Source organism: Vulpes lagopus, chromosome 15, assembly GCF_018345385.1.
Source record: "Vulpes lagopus strain Blue_001 chromosome 15, ASM1834538v1, whole genome shotgun sequence".
Lineage (NCBI taxonomy): Eukaryota > Metazoa > Chordata > Mammalia > Carnivora > Canidae > Vulpes > Vulpes lagopus.
In genome coordinates this window covers 45,505,305-45,527,827 of record NC_054838.1, presented here as the reverse complement: position 1 = coordinate 45,527,827, position 22,523 = coordinate 45,505,305, and the positions used below count along the sequence as shown (strand labels likewise).

Here is a 22,523-nt window from a genome sequence, read left to right as displayed (position 1 = left end):
AATAAAGAAAATATATCATGCTTGGGTACTACTCCCCCTACTTCCTCCATGCTTTGGGGGAAAACTATCATGTGATAGTTTGTTGGTATAAAGTAAAAGACTCAGTCTACCACTGATTTAAGCTATATTTTTTAACATTTAAAAGTCTTAGAAACTCATAAGTAGGAGATAGGAGTTATGTTGGTCAGTCAGATAATAAGAATTAAAACAAATCCCACCCTGTGCTTCTCGTCAGTAACTTTATTGGCCGCCTTATTTAAACCCTTCTGTATGAGGAAGGGCTGATATACCAAGGCCTCCAAAGGGCTACGCAGAGACTCCTATACTTGACTTCCTTGTGCCTCTTCTTAGGAATGTCATTACTAATCCAAAGTGCTCGACTAATGGAGTCTAAAGTGACAGAGTCTTTTATAGAGTAATAAAATCTTTTAAGATGTACTTCAGGGGCTTCTAATCCTCTCTAACATAGTAAATATAATGAACATAAAAATTATCTTTGCAGCTGTTGTATGTGTCAGTAGCAATAATAAACTCTCAGCACTGCAGAAGAGCAAAATAGCATCTGGTATTTTGATTCACCCAATTTAATCACATGGAGTTTGAACATTTACCATTTTACAAGTTTTGTTTATTGATTTACAAAGTTTTTATAAGATTATGTGAAATCCTGTGGAACACATAGTTAGCAAGGACCCATTCTTCTCACCCTGCGGGCTCATGCACACTACCAGAAGGGCTCTCAAGTGAAGCCTGAGGAGAGATTTAGCACTATACAGAATAAAGAGCTTTGAGGGAAAGAAAGAAATCAGATGGTGGATTCCTAAAATTTGTAAGGATATGATGATTTCTACCACAATGCTAAAAAGCAAAATTAATAAATTTTTCCTAACCTCTACTTTTCAGATCTACAGTTATTATCTTGATAATGCCTATGGAAATTCACTAATAAGATCACCAGTGATGCCTTTTTTCTACACAACAGATCCTGAATCAGAATTTAAGACATAGGAACACCTAGGTGGTTCAGTCCTTTGTGTCCAACTCTTGACTTTGGCTCAGGTCATGATCCCAGGGTAGTGAGATCAAGTCCTGCATTGGGCTCTGCACTCACTGGGGAGTCTGCTTGGGATTCTCTCTTTCCCTCTGCCTCCTCCCCCCATGCATGCATAGTCTCTCTGAAAGAAAGAAAGAAAGAAAGAAAGAAAGAAAGAAAGAAAGAAAGAAAGAAAGAAAGAAAGAAAAGAAAGAAAGAAAGAAAGAAAGAAAGAAAGAAAGAAAGAAGAAAAAGAAAGAAAGAAAGAAGAAAAGAAAGAAAGAAAGAAAGAAAGAAAGAAAGAAAAGAAAGAAAGAAAGAAAGAAGAAAAAGAAAGAAAGAAAGAAGAAAAAGAAAGAAAGAAAGAAAGAAAGAAAGAAAGAAAGAAAGAAGAAAGAAAGAAAATATTTTTTTAATGTGAAAAAATTAAAAAAGAACTAAAGACATAATACTTTGTAATAAATCTTAATCTTTTTGGGTTTTGGTTTTGTTGTTTTTTTCCAGCAAAGACAGTAACAAATCAATTTATAAAGCTTATAATCTGATGGGTACTTTATGGAAATGATGAACATCCATCTCTACAGTCCAGATTTCTTGTTTGCTGAGTTTTGTTACTTTCTTCACACTGCTACTTTACCACACTGGGAACCATGTGACAGAAGTGTCTTCCATGTCATGAACTTTAATATGGTCTGTTAATTGTTATGTAATATCAAGCAAACCTAATTAAATTCATATATTTAATGTCTAGAAAATATTCTTAGTTTAAAATTAAATATTTGTTTTTTCTTTAAATTTATTTTGCTTGATATATCTTTTATGTTAAAAAAAACACAAACAAACATCTCTGTCCAGAAACCAGGAATGTCCCGTCCGCTGTCGCCGTCGCGGGCCGCCTCGGGCACCCCGGCGCCGCCCGCCACCGTGCTGGGCACCATGGAGACGGGGCGCCGCATGGACGCCGCCGCCAGCGCCGAGGCCGTGCGCGCCTTCCTGGAGCGCGGCCACACGGAGCTGGACACGGCCTTCATGTACAGCGACGGCCGGTCGGAGAGCATCCTGGGCGGCCTGGGCCTCGGGCTGCGCGGCGGCGACTGCACAGTGAAAATTGCCACCAAGGCCAATCCCTGGGAAGGGAAGTCCCTGAAGCCTGATAGTCTCCGGACTCAGCTGGACACATCCCTGAAACGATTGCAGTGCTCCAGGGGGGACCTCTTCTACCTACATGCCCCTGACCACGACACCCCCGTGGAAGAGACGCTGCGGGCCTGCCACCAGCTGCACCAGGAGGGCAAGTTCGTGGAGCTGGGCCTCTCCAACTACGCCGCCTGGGAGGTGGCCGAGATCTGCACCCTCTGCAGGAGCAACGGCTGGGTCCTGCCCACCGTGTACCAGGGCATGTACAACGCCACCACCCGGCAGGTGGAGACGGAGCTCTTTCCCTGCCTCAGGCACTTTAGATTGAGGTTCTACGCCTACAACCCTTTGGCGGGGGGCCTGCTGACGGGCAAGTACAAGTATGAGGACAAGGATGGGAAACAACCCGTGGGCCGCTTCTTTGGGAATAACTGGGCTGAGACCTACAGGAATCGCTTCTGGAAGGAGCACCACTTCGAGGCCATTGCCCTGGTGGAGAAGGCCCTGCAGGCTGCGTATGGCAGCAGTGCCCCCAGCATGACCTCGGCCAGCCTCCGGTGGCTGTACCACCACTCCCAGCTCCAGGGTGCCCGTGGGGACGCAGTCATCCTGGGCATGTCCAGCATGGAGCAGCTGGCCCAGAACTTGGCGGCGACTGAGGAAGGGCCCCTGGCACCGGGTGTGGTGCAGGCCTTCAATCAAGCCTGGCACCTGGTCGCCCACGAATGTCCCAACCACTTCTGCTAGGGCCAGGCCCGCCTCCAGCTGCCAGAGGTTTCTCTCTTTCAGGTCACCTCTTCTGTTCTCATCCCAACTAGTCTGCCTTAAGCTGATTTAGTGGACTTTTTTGATTGTCTGGATCGATGCATTATTTTTCTAGATTCCTACCTGGCTCCCAGTTGCCTTCACAATGTGGAAAGGTTGGGGCTGTTGTCCACTTTGGAAGTTCCTGTCTGAATAAAGCAGACACCTGACCTGACTGTAATCTAGGCCCTGAGTAAACCCCACGAACCTATGTCCTTTACTGTCTGCAACCTGTTTTCATCCTGCTCCAGGGAGGCAGGACTGTGAACTGGAGTCTCCAGAGGGCAGAGGTGCAGCACACACTGCCCTCAGGAGGGCGCCTCCTTATCTCTGTCCAGAAACCAGCCTGAACTCTCAATGGCAGGACTGAGGTCTCCTCACTCTGCTGGTCATAGGAGAAGAAAAGGAGGCCATACACCCAAAAGTAAATATTCTAGTTCAGAATCACTTCATGAAATAGAAATAGAGTTCTTGGGGCAAAACCTGTTAGCATCCCCACCAAGAAGCAGAAAGATGCCCCTGGGGACCCCCTAAGATGTTGGGTGACATTTTTAACAGCCTCTCAGTTTCACCAGTGGCTTTTCTCTTGTCCTGGTGAAAGCCTTCTGTCACCTTGTCATCTCTAAGACTCTCAGCCTTGCCCAGGGTCTCCTGCTGTTGAAAGTGGAAATGTGACATGGGCAGCCGGGGTCCCCATTTCCCTTGGCAAACCCCTACTCCAAGCAGGGGACACCTGAGGCTAAAGAAAAACCCCATTTCTGATGGTGGCTATTTGACCATTCCCAGTGCAGAAAATCAGTCTCGCCCTGGGCAGGGAGTTGGGAGTTAGCCAAGCAACAGAGGTCAGCAGTTGGAGCTTCCAGATCTTAAAGTGAGACAGAGGGCTCAATTTGGAAATGTCAGACCAAACCACCAACCAGAAAGTCTTTGTTCTAAGAAATGTTCTGTTTGCCATCTAGAGGGAGATACCTTGCAGACAAAATTTTATTCTCTTAAGAAGCAGTCACCCTCCCTTGTCTTCACAATAAAATGGATTCTTCCCCTGAGTGGAATGGTGTATCAGTTACCATTGCACAACTAGCCATCCTAAAATTGAGTTGACTAAAATGGCAAAAATCCTCCAAGTTGCAATTAATCTGAAGATTCAATGCAATCTCTACCGAAAGTCCAACTGGTTTTTTGTTTGTTTGTTTGTTTGTTTGTTTGTTTGTTTTAACAGAAATTCATAAGTCCTAAAATTCATATGGAAATTCAAGGGACACAGAATAACTAAAATAATCTTGAATAAAAAGAAAAAAAAAAAAAAACAACAAGATTTGACCAAAGATTTCTGTAATTTATGTGCTAGCACGATGGTAAGCATAAGAGGTTCAAAATCAAAGAAGACATGATTCCCATCTAAAAGACAATGGCTCTTTTGAAGGGAAGAAGTAAATGGATGGAAACCTTTGTTTTCCAATACTCTTTGAAAATGAATCCCATTAGTATTTGCTTAAGATTGCCAACCAGATATAAAATTTCTATAGTAAACATTTCTAGGAAGATCACAGAGTTTAATTTTAAACCCTGAAGAGGCATTTAAAAAGAGGGATTAGTACTATGAATAAAGATTTAAAGATCTTACTTTTTCTTAGCTATTGGAGAAGGGATGTACTACGCTTAATACCAAAAATCTAAAGCCAAAACATGTTTGCCTCTTTGATTTCATTTGTATTTTTATTGGTGTCCTGATTTTCAAGGCGATGGTTTACAGAGATATGTTGGTGCGTGGTGTGTGCCAACGGCTGTTCTGATAGCATTCATGTTATATGTCCAAAGATAAAGGATTTTTCTCTCTGCATGATATAGCCATGATTGTTATTTTTGCTGCTTGTCAAGATTTACTGATCTGGAATAGTCTAGTTAAGAAGAAATAGAAGGATTTGGTGTCTAAAGAAAATCACTCTCTGGTTTTCCAGGAGGAGATATCTTACAATTCCCATACAGGAATTGATCATTTTCTCTGGAAAGGAAGGAGCAACAAATGAAAAAAACAAAAATGGCTTTAAGGTGTTTATAGGGCATGGAGGAATAACAACCGACTAAAAAGAGGATGCCACTTTCCTCGAGGATACAGACTTTAAAGTACAGCAGAAGGGATTTAGGTTTCCACATGAGGGGAAGTTTGCTGATAGAGATAAAAGACTATCTTTCCTGACTATCCATCTGTCTTGAATAATTAATATGTAATCCTGCTTAGTGAATGACAAATGAATAAATTCATAACATGTAAGATATTTTACAAATTGCTATACATCAGTATGAATCCCTTACCACCATGCAAGCCAAGTAATTGATAATTTTTATTATGAGATTGGAAAAAATCTGGTTAATATGCCACCTCAAAACATGTACATAGCAAAGCAAGAACTTTATGAGATTTTTTTTTAATTTTTTTAATTTTTATTTATTTATGATAGTCACAGATAGAGAGAGAGAGAGGCAGAGACACAGGCAGAGGGAGAAGCAGGCTCCATGCACCGGGAGCCCGATGTGGGATTTGATCCCGGGTCTCCAGGATCACGCCCTGGGCCAAAGGCAGGCGCCAAACCGCTGTGCCACCCAGAGATCCCCTTTATGAGATTTTGTAGAAATTTATGTGACCTAAACATACTTGGCCACTCACAGATTTCAGTAAGTTCTATAACAAAGACATAAGCTGCCTGCCTAATCTAATATAGAAAGGAAAATAACTTTAAAAAAATTTTTTGCCTACAGCCAAATATCCAAAACTGCTGATTATCTGATAATCATAAATTTTGCAGAACTGAGAAGTCAAAATGCTTTGTCTCATGGTAAGGTTAGTGCATACAAAAACCAGGAGGCAAGAAATAGGATAAAAACTGGATTCAAGGAGGCTTGAAAAAATGGGTCTGACCTGCCAAGCATCTCTCAAATACTTTATTGCCCAGCAGAGGTAATTGCTCCATCATCTCAGATGTAGCCTGTGAGTAGGAGCTGATTTGTTATGCTTCATCATCCTAGACTGAGAGACTGGGTAGAGCCCTAAGGCCTGCAATTAAAAGATAAATGCTATAAGAGCAAATGCAGTTTCAATAGCCTTTCCTCTATTATATATCTGGCTTGGTTTCAAGCCTAGGTTATGACCAGAAATTGAATTGCCCAGTTAGTAACTACAGTAAATCCCAGAAGAAATATATGCTCTTTAATTGCTCAGTGAAGACATCTATCCCTAGACCTCCAGAATTGAACCAATTCAAAGTGGTCTTTTAAAGGGGTAGAATTTCTGTAAAGACAAATATGTCTCTAGCATCACTGAGTCAAGGTCATGGGGGACATGAGAATATGGATACCCTCTCAGGAGGTAGAACCTGGAGCAAAAAGTAGAAGACCAGGAACTAACTCTACTCATGGGGAAATAAGTCCTTGTTACTTCTGTTCAACAAAATTTGGAATGTGACACAGAGCATTGCTACCTTGTATAGTCAATCTTTAGAGATGTTCCCCAGTGAACCACTTCTCCCAGAGTTCATTCCCTATGTAGTCCTGCCCATATTTAATCTGGATGCCCCAGTGACTAGCTTTAACTAAAAGAATGAAGAGAAAGTGATGCTCAGAGTGATGCTCTGAGAAAGTTCTGAGTCTCAGCTTTATGGAGGCGAAGGCCTAGAATCGCCTTCTAGAGAGTCCTGATCCACCATGCAAAAAACCCATCTATCCCACTGGAGACGATAGAAAGAACAAGGAGTAAGACCATGTGAATATAGCCCCCTGACATTCAAACATGGAAAAGAAGAGAGCATAGCTGTCCTAGTGATATAGGAGAGCTTGGTTCTTGTCTCACGGAGTTGAAGAATGAATCTCGTGGACACAGGAGAGTGAGTAAGGCAATAGAAGTTTAGTAAGCAAAGGTACAGAGAAAGCTCTCAGGAGTGAGAGGGATCCTGACAGGGTTGCCACTGAAGGCTTTTTTGACTGGCCTTTTATTGGGAACTTAACCAGGGAACCCAAGACCTTGAGATTTCTTTGTGTTGTCTTAAGTGATTGACATATGGCTGTTTGGGGTCTGGTGAATCTCATCTCCCTGATTGTCTGGTAACCATCAAAGGGAGATACTCCCTAACACCTCGGAGCTAGGGTGCCTAATTTACTTTCTTCTCTGTTATTGTCTTCTCTCTGTTTCCTTGGGATGGGTAGGAGCCTGACTCTGGACCATTTAGTGTCCTTAGGATTTATGGAAGCTCACAGCTTTATCGGAGCCCGACTCTGGGCCTTTCCTTTATCTTTCCCTGCCTAGCCCTACCTATCCCTAACTCATTCCTACATCACTAGCATACAAGTATGACATCCAGATAATGCCATCCCCAGCTGCCCCTGGACTACAACCACAAGACAGAAAACATGAGACCCAAAGAACCATGAAACAATAAAATGATTGTTTTAAGACATTAAGTGTTAGGGTGGTTTTGTAAGCAGCAATACTGGAGCAGAAGTTATTATATTCTTGCATTTCTTAAAAACTAAATTTTTAAATAAGTGTTATTACTGTGGTTAGCCTATTTACCATATGATAGTATATGGAAGATCTTTGAATTAATTAATCATTTATGGATAGGCTGTGGACTATGTATAACCACATTTAGATAAGACTGATTGAAATTCTCACCACTTATTGATTCTGGATTTGGATGGAGCTGAGTGCAGCATCTGCACATGCTTTGGGTTATGGGGAAGATTATTAGTCATTTTTTATTTTATAGAGAATAGTTGTAATGTATTAAAAGGAAGCACACTTGAAATAATGTGTGTGAGGTAAAAGAATGCATATTGGAGGAGTGGGGAAAGAGGACTTTTTTGCTTGCTTTTCACAGTATCACTTCCCTACTTTTTCTGGTAACAGAGCCTTCCTTTGTGGGGAGCCTGTTGTATATGTTTTGGGAAGTATGGATGTTGTCCTAATACCATCATAGGATGCTGAACTTAAAGTACAAATAATCTGAATCCTCTCCTTTTCCTGGAAAGGTATTTTAAAAGGTGATGTTGTTGCCCAATGTTATAATGACCCTTATGAATCCTCTCCAACAGAATTTTGCATTTACTTTTAAAAGAAGTATTTCCCAAAGTATGCTCCACGGAACACTCTTCTCATACTATACACCCTACCTATGACACATAAGACTGGGAAAGAACACATATTACACGGTTGCCCTACTAACTCCCAGTGAATTTAACAACAGTAAAGATGATGAGAAGTTCTGCACTAAAGAGACCATTTAACATATGTTAATCTGAGATTACTCAACTTATTTGGCAGATACTAAAATCTCAGAGTCACAGGGCACCTGGATCAGTCAGTAGAATATGCTACTCTTGATCTCTGGGTTGTAATAAAAGCCCCATATGCTTAAAAAGAAAATCTTAAAAATAAACAAACAAACAAACAAGTAAAATATCAGAGAATCAGTCCATTATCATTTACTCTGGGAAAAGATTAGCCTACTGAATGCTTCCCATGAAATTGCCATGCTTTTAAACATGGAATCAAGTTTCTATAACTTACTCTGAATTATCTTTACAGACTTTTAACCTACTCTATGCTGCAGGAAAAAAAAAATGGTCCAGCCACAGCAATCCTCTCTCAAGTCCTATGTGAGATATACCACCTTGCCTTTCTTATGGCCAGTAATAGCCTCAAACTATCCTTTAGCTGAGTTCAAAATTCTACTTCTGTGAAGTCTTTTGCAATTCCCCTTTAAAAATATGATGTTTTCTCCTCTAAATTTTCAATGTTGTATTTGACTGTCTTTGAAGCACTAATTTAAACTAACTTTAGAATTATTTGTTAAGTAACAAATCTTTGTAGGAGGTTTATAATTAACTTATCTCCGTACAGCCTGATGCTCAGCAGAATAATGATTACATAGGGAAATCCATAAGTTGTTGAAGTAAACTGAATCATACGAAGTCATACTTAGCTATTTACTAAATTGTAGCATCACACAGTGATGATGTAAGAGAGAAATTAGTGCAGGAAAGATATAATAATGTGTTGCTGTATCAGGCATAGAAGTCTTTTACTATTTCATATTCAATAAAAATACAATGTCATGAACTCCGCAAGGTTAATCAAATTGGCTCACGGCTATTCCTTTGAGGTAATCTGGCATCTTCTCTTCATATTGTACTTTTTTCAAACCAGAAAAGCTGGAAATGGCACTTTCTATGTGTTTAAATATCAGAAATTCTCCAGTGCCCTCTCTGACTCTCAAATTCTTCATTCCATAATGGTCCAGCCATTCTAGAAATAATGAGGCACCTGGGCCTCCTATATAATTCATTCCTTCCATCAATGTAATAAAAAAAATCCTCCTTCAAAAGTAATGGAGAACCTCATATTGATTTGTATGCAAAAATCCAAAGGGAGTTATTATGGCTATACCTGAGGAGAGACATTGGCATAGCAAAGGTGGCACAGGAAAAAAATCCTCAGGCTTTTGGAGGCAGATAGTCCTGAACCAAATTCATGCTCCACTACTGGTCAGCTGTATAATTCTAGTGTACTTAATTCTCTAGAACTACTTTCCTTATCCATGGAATGAGAACAATAACACCTATTTTATAGTACTGTTGTACAAATTAAATGATATATTATATAAAAAGTGTCTTACATTTTGTTTATCTTATACTAGAAACTTTCCACATATGGAAACCTGATTTCTTGGTCCTATAATGCATAAACCTGCAACATAAAAACACAGATGTATGTGGAGGATCAGGCATTTGTTTGTTCTGTAAATAGTATTTTATTGAGAATCTGTCTACAGTATGCCAGTCACCATGAATAGAAAAATGAATAAATATTTTCCTATCCTTAAAGTGAAAAACAAATACATACAATCAGACAATTATCAAATTATCAAAAATAGTTAAGAGGTAATGATAATAGTTAGAAGTAATGATAGAGCTATTTTGAGTAATATGAGAACACAAAGAATGGGTAACTGTTGGTAATTAGCAGTGTTCTTCTCTACTCGTCTCTTCAATGAATTTAGAAGTATGAGGAAGAAAATACATTGAAATTTTAAAAATCCCTTTTGGTATTAATAAAAATTTGTGGTTGTGGTGGGTTTACCAACTGAAGCCTACATTTGGCAGAATTACTTAGTTAAAAAAGTTTTGTCATCTCTATGAAAGGGACCTTAATACTCTGCTTATGAAATGACCCAGAGCAGAGATTATAAGTTATAATCAGGCTATATTCCAGAAAAGGAAGGTAGTAAAAGTAGGTCTTGTTCATTCGTTCAAAATTATATCAAGTAAAGATATATCTTATCTTCCTGGAGTGAAATAAGTAGAGAGAAAAAAAGAGTCTAAAATAACTCACTGGAGTTCTCTCCACATTAGAGAATAAGAATTTCCTCCATAAAAGTACCTAATCTATTTTAGGTAAGATGACCATGCATCTATGTTTGATAGCACTCTCCTGGTTTTCACCTGTTTTCCCAGTATAATTCATTGTGCTTCTTTTCACTCTCAAAATAGATCAAGTTTGTTTTAGCAAATAATTTTTTGACAGATTATGGGATCATAATATCAGGGCATAAGGCAGTCTTATGCTTGAAAAAGAATAGAGCTGTTGAAGCTAAGAAGGAATGAGGCTACAGGGAAGAATGAGAGGGATAGGGGAGAGATGGGTATAAACCTCAGGAAAGCATAAAGAAATGTATCTAGAGCAAGAAACAGTGAGGTGGCTGCGGGAGGGGAGGGTCCAGAGCACGGCTGGTGCTGGGAATAAAACACTAAGCACGAAAAAAAAAAAAAAAAGAAAGAAAGAAACAGTGAGGTGTGTGCAAAAATAATAAAAATGTATGCTGCTAGAGCACCAAATGTAAAGGCAAAAATGGTGAGACTGAATTCAGGTTCCCTTTGCTGGGGAGAATTGGGGTGGGACCCTTTGCTACATTATGGATTATTACAGCATAGCTTAAAATATCATTAATTTTCATATTCAATGTGACTCCACTCACTGGTTTTTAAGGGCCTCCACAAAAAGCTGGGTAAAAATGGATATATCATAATTGTTTCCCCCTATTGTTTCGCTAGTATTGTATGTATACATATATATACATACACACATATTTATAGCTTATTTCCTGGATAAACTGAAGAAATATTTAAGATTCTTAAAACATACTGCCAAATACTAAGCACTATTTGAAGTATACTTTTTTTTTCCTGGAACTATTTTAAAATGTATAATGTATTTAAACATGATACATTTGAAGAGTTTATTCAGAATAATGAAATATTATTTCTCATAGAAAAAACATAAAGACACTCAAGCACATACACTTACATTTAAAATCAAATTGTCATGTGTTTAGATAATTTCAGGTACTTATTTTTGGCATGTTTGTGAGTTGAATCATAAAATTCAGTGATACTTTTTCTATGCTTTATTGTGAAAGAAATGTCCATGAATTTCAGAAAACTAAAAAAAAATTATAATCTTTATCTCTAGACAAAATGATATATCTTTAAACCAATTTTCAACTTTCACATTTACCAAGTAGTAATAGTAGTAGTAAATTCCACCATAACAAGATTTAATAGCTTACCAGCTAGAAATGGGAGGGTATTGCTTACTTTCAGATCATTCTACCACATTGTGTCAATTTATATCTACTGAGTTCCTACTAATCTAATGGACATTTTATTATTCATAACAGCCTGTGTCCTAAGTTTATACATGAGGAATTAGATATTCAAAAATGGATACTATTTAACCAATATTATGTCACCAATAATTAACAGAGCTTAGTTTTAAATCCAAATCTATTTACTACAAAACACAAAGGTCTATTGACTACATCACATTGTCTCTTTTGCATTACCATGTTTTTTACTGGATTCAAGAAATGTTTCATTTAATCATTACCTAAGTTTTTTTTTAAATGTTCAACTCACAGGACAGTCATATAGGTCAGAAGAGATCAAGTGATGATTTAATGATAATCACATTAAAATTAGTTGTGCACCTGTGAAGAAGAAAACAACAGTTCTCTATTCTCAGCAAACTTCCACCTCCCATAATTTTTAAGCTTCTCTATAGAAAGAAACAAAAAGAGGAAGATGTGTTTTCACTGCTTGTTTGTAACTCTCCTAAAATCATTATCCTTTTTGTCTTCCAGTATCTGTACTGTTACCTTCAACCCTAAATCATTACTTATAGGAGTGCAGATTTATTTTTCTTTGTTCCTCATTCCTTTTCACTTTTGCCTCATTTTAGCGGATAGATCTTTTGATTGAAGAGAAAAAAATCATTTCAAATTTCAATTGTCCTGTGGCACTTCTGAGATTCCTCCAAACTTCAGCATAATCCATCCATATTTTGTCATTGACCACATTTTTTGAAAGGATTTTCTAATTCTTTCCATATGAAAAGATTTTATTTGAGGCCAAGTAAAAAGTTCTTATGAGCCAGCCAAGAAATATTTGTACACTTGGACACAGACAACATCTATACATTAAGTGCAGCAACAATTTAGAAAGCACCCATTCTTCATTTTAAGACCTGACTCTTAGACAAGAACAAATAGGTATAATGAACTGCAATGCTTGAACTATAGAAAGGAAATTCTAAGATTTTATGCTTTTGCAATTTGAGTTCTTATATCTGAGTATGCTATATTGAAATATTAGAGGATGAAAAACATTGTGCAAGACTAATATAAGTTGGTCATTGTGATGACCATGGTAGAGTATCTGGGATTCCAGAGGAATAAACTTTACAGGAGATTTTTCAAGGTCTCCCATCTTTGAAACAAAATGTCTGGTAACATATTTTTAACCTAGTTCCCTCCTGGTGTATTTTAATCTAGACTTTTGCTTCTTCCCAGTATCTCTCATTTAAAAATCTCTAGAAAGGCAAATCTGTAACTAATTTTGCCAGTGACTTCTTTCTTTATATTTCGAAAGTAAAATTATTTTAGTCTTTTGTAGAGGTCAATTTGGCAAAATTCTAACCATTTTTTAAGGCTCCACTTTGAACCATTTCTTCATAGTCCTAAGAGTTTTGGGGTAAAAACCTGAACAAAGGACTCAGTCAGAGTCACACTGATGATTAAAAAATTAACTCCTACTCTTAACATGGGTAAAGTCCAACGTGACCGTTAAAAACTGTAGCAAAATCTACGTTCTGGCCATGTAGAGACAAGTCCAAAATATGGACCCCGGCTAATAACATTTGGCTAGGAACTTTTTTGTACTTTATGGGTAACAGAAATCTGTCAAATTTATCAAACCCTTAATATTTATTTTCTAAAACTTATGCAGCCATTTTGATTTCTGTATCCCTTGTACTGCAGTTGCCCATGAAATTACATGCCCATAGATGCAAGAAAACATAACAAAGAAAAAGAGTCAATTTCTGCCTTTTAAACAAAGGCTTATAGAAAAATAGTTGGAAAAGGAAAAAGGCTACTGACAAATACATTTGTCATTGGGGGAACGGGGAAGAGCTAAAGGGAATGAAGAGATCTTTGAAGTGCCTATGCCTTGGAGACAAGTCTGAGGCCTCCCTAAAACTGTGATGCCCTCTTGCAAAGTCCCAGGGTGAGAAGGGATGACTCAAAGAGAAAAATAGAGCCCCAGGCCTCAGTTAGTATCCAGTGAGGCAGAAAGACACCAGAGATGATGGCTCTGTGATGTATTTGGGCAATTTCCCCACTTCTTGGTATGGAATGAAAATAATAGCACGTGGAAATGGAGCAGAATTTTAAAGATAACTACACAGAAATACTGTGTTTATTGTGACCCCAGGAAAAGAAAATGTGAGGGGAGTTATTCTTAGCAGTCTATGAAGATATTGAATGAGGACCAAGATACTGCCCCCCTAAGCAGATAGATCAACACATATAAACATCCTGATGCATGTATATGCATTCTGGGAAAGGAAAAGGCTCTATAATTACTGAATTCATTTCCTTTTTAAACCACCCACAGAATGGAGATCTTAAGCAAGATAAGGAAATTCATATTTGTTTTGTTTTATAAACAGTTTTTGCTTAAAATTTATATCAACAATAAAGTATTCAAGTACTGTATTAATCATGACTATCCTCTTTTAACTAAATTCAAGTAATAACAAAAGTAGAAGGTATTATTTGTGCATTTACTATCACATCATTATATTAACTAGTTTAAATTTATCATCTAATGTAATCCTCACTAAAGTGTATTAAAGGAGGTATTATTATAGTTGCCAGTTTACCGATGAAGATGATGCGGCCTAGGGAGGGTTAATGTATTATAGTAGGTTAGCATACTAGAGAGGGTTAGTACATCAGAGAGGGCTAGTATACCAGAGAGGTTAGTAAATTGCCTAAGATTGTAGAGATAATAAGGGGCAGAGCTAGAGCTCAAATCTACTCTTTTTGTATCCAAAATCAATGCCTTTAACCCTTGCATGGTACCAATTTAATGCAGAGAGACATTCCCTATAAATTTTCTAGAGACATAAAACTCTGCCTTATCCTTCAAGAACACAGCTGTGTGAAGTCAATCTTTCTCACCAAAATAACTGCCTAATTTATTCTTTGTCTCTTGTTTCTGGTAATCTCTCCTACCAACATTCTTGATCCATTTTCTCTCAACATCTCTAATAGAAAAGTCTAAATTTTGTTGTGTTTTTAAAAATACCTATACATATAAAGCCTTTTCTTTCTTGCATGTTGGTTAAGATGGGGTTCCTTGAGGAGCAGCTACATTAAACAGTAATCTAAATAAGAGATTAGCCATTTCCTTTCTGCTTCTCATCCTATTGAACAGACAGTTCTTATACTCAGATGTCTGGATGTTTTAGGCTTTAATGCTCAGAGTAAAATATAATTTGTTATATCACTAAACTTGACAAACTACTGCAAACAGATTATTTCCATCATTGTACCTCCAGGTTTCTGTCTCTAATGAGGCAATATAAATTGGTTTAACCATGGATTAGCAAAGGTACCATTAACAATAGTGTTCAATTAATGCTAAAATTTTCAATTTGTCTCATGCCTAAAACTCTAATGATTCCTTCTTAAATATTAATAACATTAGGTACTATTATAATAGCTGCTACAGAATTCAAAGGGAGGTGTTAGCTATTATTAGTTTAAATCATAACACCAAAGAAACTCAGAGGTTCAAATTAAAATCCCCCACTATACACTTGAAAGAAAAAATCTAAAACTCTAAAAAAAAAAGAACGTTAGAGAATGGAACTGAAGTGAAGTGGAGGGAAGAAAAGTTTTTCTAAATATATGTATTTTAACCTCTCCATTTAAAGAGAGAATGTAGGAGCCTAACTTATTTAAAGCCTCAGAAATGTTTAATTATTCATATGGAACAAAGAAATAGTGATACGGGAGAGTTTGGTTCTTGTCTCACGGAGTCGAAGAATGAATCTTGTGGACGCAGAAGTGTGAGTAAAGTGATAGAAGTTTATTAAGCAAAGACACAGAGAAAGCTCTCAGAAGTGAGAGGGGTCCTGACAGGGTTGCCACTGAGGGCTTATAGGGTCTGTCTTTTATTGAGAGCCTAATCAAGGAACCTAAATCTTTTTAACATCTCCATTAATATCACCATTGAGTAAGGACTAGTGATAACATTTTTAATGCCTTACTTCTTTGGGGTCTGGTTATTCTTTGTTGGTCACAAGATGACTGTCATTAAAAGACACCCTCCCTGCCCACACCTAGGGCAGGGTGGTCTGGCTTGTTCTTTTATTGGTTTCCTGGCTTTATCTGGTTTCCTTACACCTCAGCATTTTGGGGATTTTTGTGAGCCTATTTGGGTGGCCCCCTACCTAGGCTTGCCTAGCCTCATTTGTCCCTAACTCAATAGGACCCTAGATGCAATTAGACACCTGGTGGAGACCTCCCCTAGAAGGAAACTGTTTTATATCCTTATAGAAGCCCTATGAAAAATATAGCCACATCTCTGAGTATTGTAAGGAGTAGATACACTATGGGCATTTTCAAAGTTTGGCCTTCTTAATCAGCATTCTCATATAAATAAAATAGTGATCTACAGATTTTATTCTTTCAAGCTCACTATCTTTAAAAAGCATTATCTGGGGATCCCTGGATGGCTCAGCAGTTTAGCGCCTGCCTTTGGCCCAGGGCGCGATCCTGGAGTCCCTGAATCGAGTCCCACATCGGGCTCCCGGCAAGGAGCCTGCTTCTCCCTTCTCCTGTGTCTCTGCCTCTCTCTCTCTCTCTCTCTTTGTCTCTCTCTCTATGTCTATAATAAATAAATAAATAAATAAATAAATAAATAAATAAATAAATAAATCTTTAAAAAAAAAACATTATCCCACTTTCTTTAAGACTGAGATGAGATCTGGATAAAAACTTCTGGTTACTACAGCCATCAAAATGTTATAAAAGTTCAAAAGGAAAAGTGAGGATTTGATTGTCCTTCTGCCCAAATAAAAAAAAATAGCCTAAAAGCCACCATAATGTCAAGGAAAGCATCCTGGAACATAATCCCTATATGACTCTCTAATCTGATGGAAATCCCCTTTTACTTCTCTCTCCAGTTCTGCTAAAGATGTTCCTTCCACTTGGAGTTCTTCTCATACCTCTCTTGTCTTCCCAAGCTTCAGGTACCACCCCAAACCAAGTTCATGTTACCTCACATTGGAAATGCTAATTCAAACATTCTAACTTCAAAAGGGCTATCTGCCCTCTTTCTGCATTATTGTCAGATACCACAGGTTTGTAGTTTTCTTTGTTTATATTTCCCCAGCAAGAACACAAATACCTGGAAAACCACTCAACATATCAGTATCATCATCACTATGATCTCCATAGCTTTTATCACCATTATAAATTACAGACACCTAATCCAGCTATGTACTGGGCTCTCAGTCTTGAACTCCTCTGTTACCAACTTTATGATATTGAGCAAACATCAAAGTATTATTTGCTTCAGTGTCTTATTATAAGGACTAGTATCTTACATGTGAAGTATTTATTTTTTTAATTTTTATTTATTTATGGTAGTCACAGAGAGAGAGAGAGAGAGGCAGAGACATAGGCAGAAGGAGAAGCAGGCTCCATGCACCGGGAGCCCGACGTGGGATTCGATCCCGGGTCTCCAGGATCGCGCCCTGGGCCAAAGGCAGGCGCCAAACCGCTGCGCCACCCAGGGATCCCACATGTGAAGTATTTAATACACACTTAGCACCCAATAAGAGCCTAATGAATATTAGAGGGTATATGAGTCATTCATTATTAAGGAAACATAGATATGCCAATTTGCACAATTCCAGGATGCACTATTTACATTGCAGTCTATATAAATAGAAGGAGGAATCTCTACTTTTATTCTGTTTATCACATAGACATGTCATATTCACTGTGTTTTTCTTTTAGTGATACTAGTTTGGACCTGTGCTAAGCTTTAAGAGTACAATAATGGAAAAGATACAATATCATTGCCCTCCTGCAAATTACCATCTATTATAAAAGGGAGTCTCACTTTATTACCATGAACATCGTGGTTGTTAGTTTCCCCCAGTATTTAGTGTAGGAGTTGTGTTCTTTATCCTGCAGTTTCTGTTGTGTCTTGGCTTTGCTACCGACTGCTAAGTTCAAAGTTTTGATAGGATGTGTCAGACAGACATGTTCTGCCAGCATGTCTCATTCCTCCCAACTGATTAATCTATAAAGATAAAATGAACATGTAAAGATATGGGATTCTCTGAAAGTGAACATTCCTCCAAAACGGTAAAGCAGATTTGATTTTTTTTTTCAAACCCTTCCTTTCAGCTTTGCCTTGCAAGTTGTAGGTATATGCCTCTGGCTAAACATTGACTGAAAATTCATCTCTGATTCAGTAGCCTTTTTATTTATTTATTTATTTATTTATTTATTTATTTATTTATTTGCCTTATACTTCTTTGATCTATGCCATCTCCTTTTTGTTGATCTTTTATCTCCAAATAATAAATGTCTTCAATCTGAGATAGACACCTCAGGTGTAGAAACCAGTAACAGATTACTGGTAGATGATCCTTTTGTGTGAGTACAAATGGCCATACAGGACAAAATAACCACACACGTCACCATTCTGCGCCAACAGCTGTGAGCCCATTCCTTTGAAATTATCACCTTAATCTCAGTTATATCAAAACATCAACAATTTTGCCCCATTGAATATTTATTAGATATATCATCATGGACCTATTGTATTCAAAGTTCAGAATCTACTAAGGCAAATGAGCAGGCGGGGAACCATTAATAACATTGAATAGTAGCTTAATTATAATGTATCTGAATCTCTATTGGGGCAATATACAAGAGGGACTTTGGAAGCTTTGTAAAATCAGAGTAAGACAGTTCTCCATGTCCCACACCATGCCTTTCAAGTCTCTACTCTCGCTTTCACAAAAATAAAATAGGGGTCTTTAATTCCATGTTATCCAAGAGAGATCCTCTCTCATACTGCCCTCCAACAGGCTAGCCTGTCATCACTGCATTTGCTTAGACCATTGGCACTAATGCTATTGTGCCTTTGTCCCTATTTTCATTAGTCACCTTTAAAAAATCATTTCTCAAATTATACCTATCACCCACATTCTAGTCCTGACATTATTATGTAATTATATTATAATATTAATATAATCCCCTCCATTATTATGTTACTTTTTTTAAACCAGTCTCCCACTATTCTCCACTTCTTAAAATCCCCTTCTCACTATGTCCTGTGGAGCTTGTTGTCATTCATCAGAAACATCCTTATCCATGGCTTTAATCTCTTCTCTTAATGTTTCCTTTGCCTCTGCCTTCCAACAGAAATCCAGTTCTCTCAGAAGACTTTACTCCCTTGTCAGCCTTCTGAAGTGAAAGATAACTGCACTCTTGTTTTCTAGTTGGTAGCCAGGTATGTTCCATGATCTTTTTTTTTTTAAGATTTTATTTATTTATTTGTGAGAGACAGAGAGAGAGAGAGAGAGAGAGAGAGGCAGAGACACAGGCAGAGGGAGAAGCAGGATCCATGCAGGGAGCCTGATGTGGGACTCCATCCTGGGACTCCAGGATCACGTCCTGGGCCAAAGGCAGGTGCTAAACCGCTGAGCCACTCAGGGATCCCCGTTCCATGATCTTCATTGCCAATTTTAGACCATTCTTACTCCATTCTCCCTATAAACCACATTTTTTGAATCTTATACTGTAAGATCATGACACTCACTACTTCTATTTACTATACTTATCTATAAATTCTAGTTTTCATCATCTTGTGTTTAAAAGATTTTATAGGGATCCCTGGGTGGCGCAGCGGTTTGGCGCCTGCCTTTGGCCCAGGGCGCGATCCTGGAGACCCGGGATCGAATCCCACATCAGGCTCCCAGTGCATGGAGCCTGCTTCTCCCTCTGCCTGTGTCTCTGCCTCTCTTTCTCTCTCTCTCTCTGTGACTATCATAAATAAATAAAAATTTAAAAAAAATAAAAATAAAAAAATAAAAAAAAAATAAAAGATTTTATATTCTAACCCACTATCATTTTCACTCAAATACTCCTGTTATATTTTGTACCTACTGTGCTAAAAGGTACTTGGGAGGAATCCTTGGGTGGCGCAGCGGTTTGGCGCCTGCCTTTGGCCCAGGGAACGATCCTGGAGACCCGGGATCAAATCCCACATCCGGCTCCCAGTGCATGGAGCCTGCTTCTCCCTCTGCCTGTGTCTCTGCCTCTCTCTCTCTCTCTCTGTGACTATCATAAGTAAATAAAAATTAAAAAAAAATTTTAAAAAAAGGTACTTGGGATTTTGGTTTCATTCAGGCATGGTAAGGCCAACAGGTTAGGTGACAACTGCATTCAAAAAGATAGTTTGCTATTTCTAGTTCTCAAGGGAAGTGCACACACCACACTAAACAGGGTCGCATACAGAAGTACTAGATGGGTCAGGAGGCAGAAAGAGGAAAAGGAAAAGCATGGAGAGAGAGGCTTTATTGGGCTTAGTGAGGGAAGGAATGGACAAAACAGAATAGATAAGCTGAGTGAATTTAGGGTTGGGTAGTTTTAACAATTCTAGTGGTCTCTGGAGTAGAGAGGTGGTTCCAAGTTGTGAATTATCTGGCCCTGGGATGATTTAGAGCAAAGGGAATATTGACTTGGTATATCTTGTCCATATGCCTCATCCTACATTCATTTCACTTCTTAACCAGCTTAAATTTCATTTCCTATCACTAAAATTACTTCCTTGTATATACCATCAATTACTTTGGGTTTCTTTCATTCCTTAAACTTGATTAACAAATCCCTACTATATGTATCCACACACAACTGTACCTCATCAGCTGATCAGTTAGAGGAAAACACACTACTGCTAACTAATGTCAGTTTAATTTCATGATTATTATTCCGAAGACTGTTATTTCCTGATCTCCATGCCCCAGATGACCATTTCACACACACTCTCTCTCTTCATATCTCCAAAACCTTCCCCTCATGCTCATCCTCAACTGAAGATTTTGTTTCCTACTTCGCTTCCACACGTTTCTAATACCACTTTTACTCAAGCCTCTCTGCATTTGCACAACGTATTCTGTCTTCCCCCTGCCTTCCCTTATGCTGTATTATAAATGACCCAGATCCTAATTAACCACTTCCACTTTTAAGCTTTCATATCCATCAACATCCCTGATCCAGATACATCCAGAATCTGACCATAGGTCTCCACCTGCACCATTATCTCCCAGATTCATGTCACTATCTCTCATCGGGATTAATGCAATAACCTCCTAACATATCTCCCTGCTCCCGTTCTTGTCCCCCCACAGTCTATTTGCAACTTAGAAGCATAATTTCAGTGTCATTCAAAATAAAAACAAATCATTTACAGCACTCTACCAAGTTCTACAGGAGCTGCCAGTCCCCTCATTCTCCAATCTCAATACTTCCTATTTTACCTGCTACATTCACTCTGCTCTAGCCATATTGTTCTTGCTGCCCCTCATATGCTAGACCCACTCTTGCCTCAAGGATTTGCATGTTTTTCTTTGTCCCTAAAATGCTCTTTCCCTAGATGTGTAAGTGGCTTATTCTCTCACATACTCTTGGTCTTTGTTCAAATGTCCTCTTGTCAATGGAACTTCCTACAAACACTATATTTGAAATTTTAGGCCTCACTACTTTCCCTCCACTGTTGTTCTCCATATTGCTTTGAACCATCCAACATATCTTATATTTTAATTATTCATTTATTTTATGTTATTAATATGCACCTTCTTTCTGTCCTTTCCTCAAAGACTCTACCAGTATGTAAGCCCTTTGAGAATAGAAATTTGAACCTCTAGTACTAGGTACAGTGCTGGATATACAGTATGTGCTCAATTAATTTCTGTTGAATAAATTAATATGAATCAATAGAGTATAAAATAATCAGGAGTCAGCACCTCTACTTTCTCCTCCTTCAGGGCATCCAGAGATTTTATCTTTCTCTCTCCTCTCTGTATCTTACAAGCGATTCCTTATTTCTGGGAACATTCTCTACTAATAATTAAAACCTTATTAAGAAGTTAGTTTCTAAGTTTTCATTTCCATGACAAATGCCTGATATTACCTATGAATTTCAAGAGTGTGTGCCATCTTAAATAGATGTCTGGGGATGAAGGAGCTATGGTGCCTCTTTTCTGTGCCCCTGAATTTACAATCTTTCCTACACCCTATTTGAATCATCTCTTCCCATGTGCAAAGCCAACATTGGAACATATAGTATAACTGAGAGAAAAATGAGTGAGTGTATCATATTTAAACTCAGTTATGTAGGCATAGCAGCTTTCGCTATCTCTGGATAAGACTGACTAGGCTTACAGGAAGCTATTACCCGCTTGGCTGATTTAGTCTTCTCATTCAGCCACATAAAAATGCCACCTGCTACTCACTTGATTGGAGATGGAATGATGTGAACATTTACTAAAGAAGACAGAAAAATAACACAGCATTTGTGATTCATGTGTTAAAATTAATTCACTTTCTCCATCCCTCCCTCTTTCCATCTCTCTGTCTTACATCTTTCACAACAGACTATGTTACCCCAATATTGAGCTCATACATAATTGCATTTTTACTTTCATTTTGGGCTACTTGTTCTCCAAATATATCTATCTATTCAATTGGTTCTTTTATGAAAAGATTATTGATAACTAAATCCACATTAGAGATTTCCAGTGAGATGAATCATATTCCCCCAACAATCTAAAGAAAAGATTTATAATGTCATTGTAGACTATCATTCAGATACCTTGGCTCATTAAGTTGCAATTGATGCTTAACTGATGTGCTTTTTCTTGAAGTGCCTATCTTTCCAGGGCAATAGATAGCAATATGCCAGGAGAAGGAAATGTGATGAGTGAGGGTTCAGTTTAAGATTGCTACCAAGGAGAGAGGCCAACTAGAGTTCAAAGGGAATTTTATATTCATATACAATCATATCTGAGGAAGTAGTCTTTCTTTAATCAGATTAAAATGCTTACCTATCAAGATTAAATCTCATA

At 38.1% G+C, this 22,523-nt stretch overlaps 1 protein-coding gene across 1 annotated transcript; it reads left to right on the top strand.

Annotated features, from left to right (window-relative positions):
* Positions 1 to 1,897: 1,897 nt before the first annotated feature.
* LOC121475916 (aflatoxin B1 aldehyde reductase member 2) lies at positions 1,898 to 4,020 on the top strand. The gene has a single exon (XM_041729585.1). The coding sequence runs from the start codon at positions 1,898 to 1,900 to the stop codon at positions 2,915 to 2,917; it is 1,020 nt and encodes a 339-aa protein (XP_041585519.1). The 3' UTR covers positions 2,918 to 4,020.
* Positions 4,021 to 22,523: the final 18,503 nt, after the last annotated feature.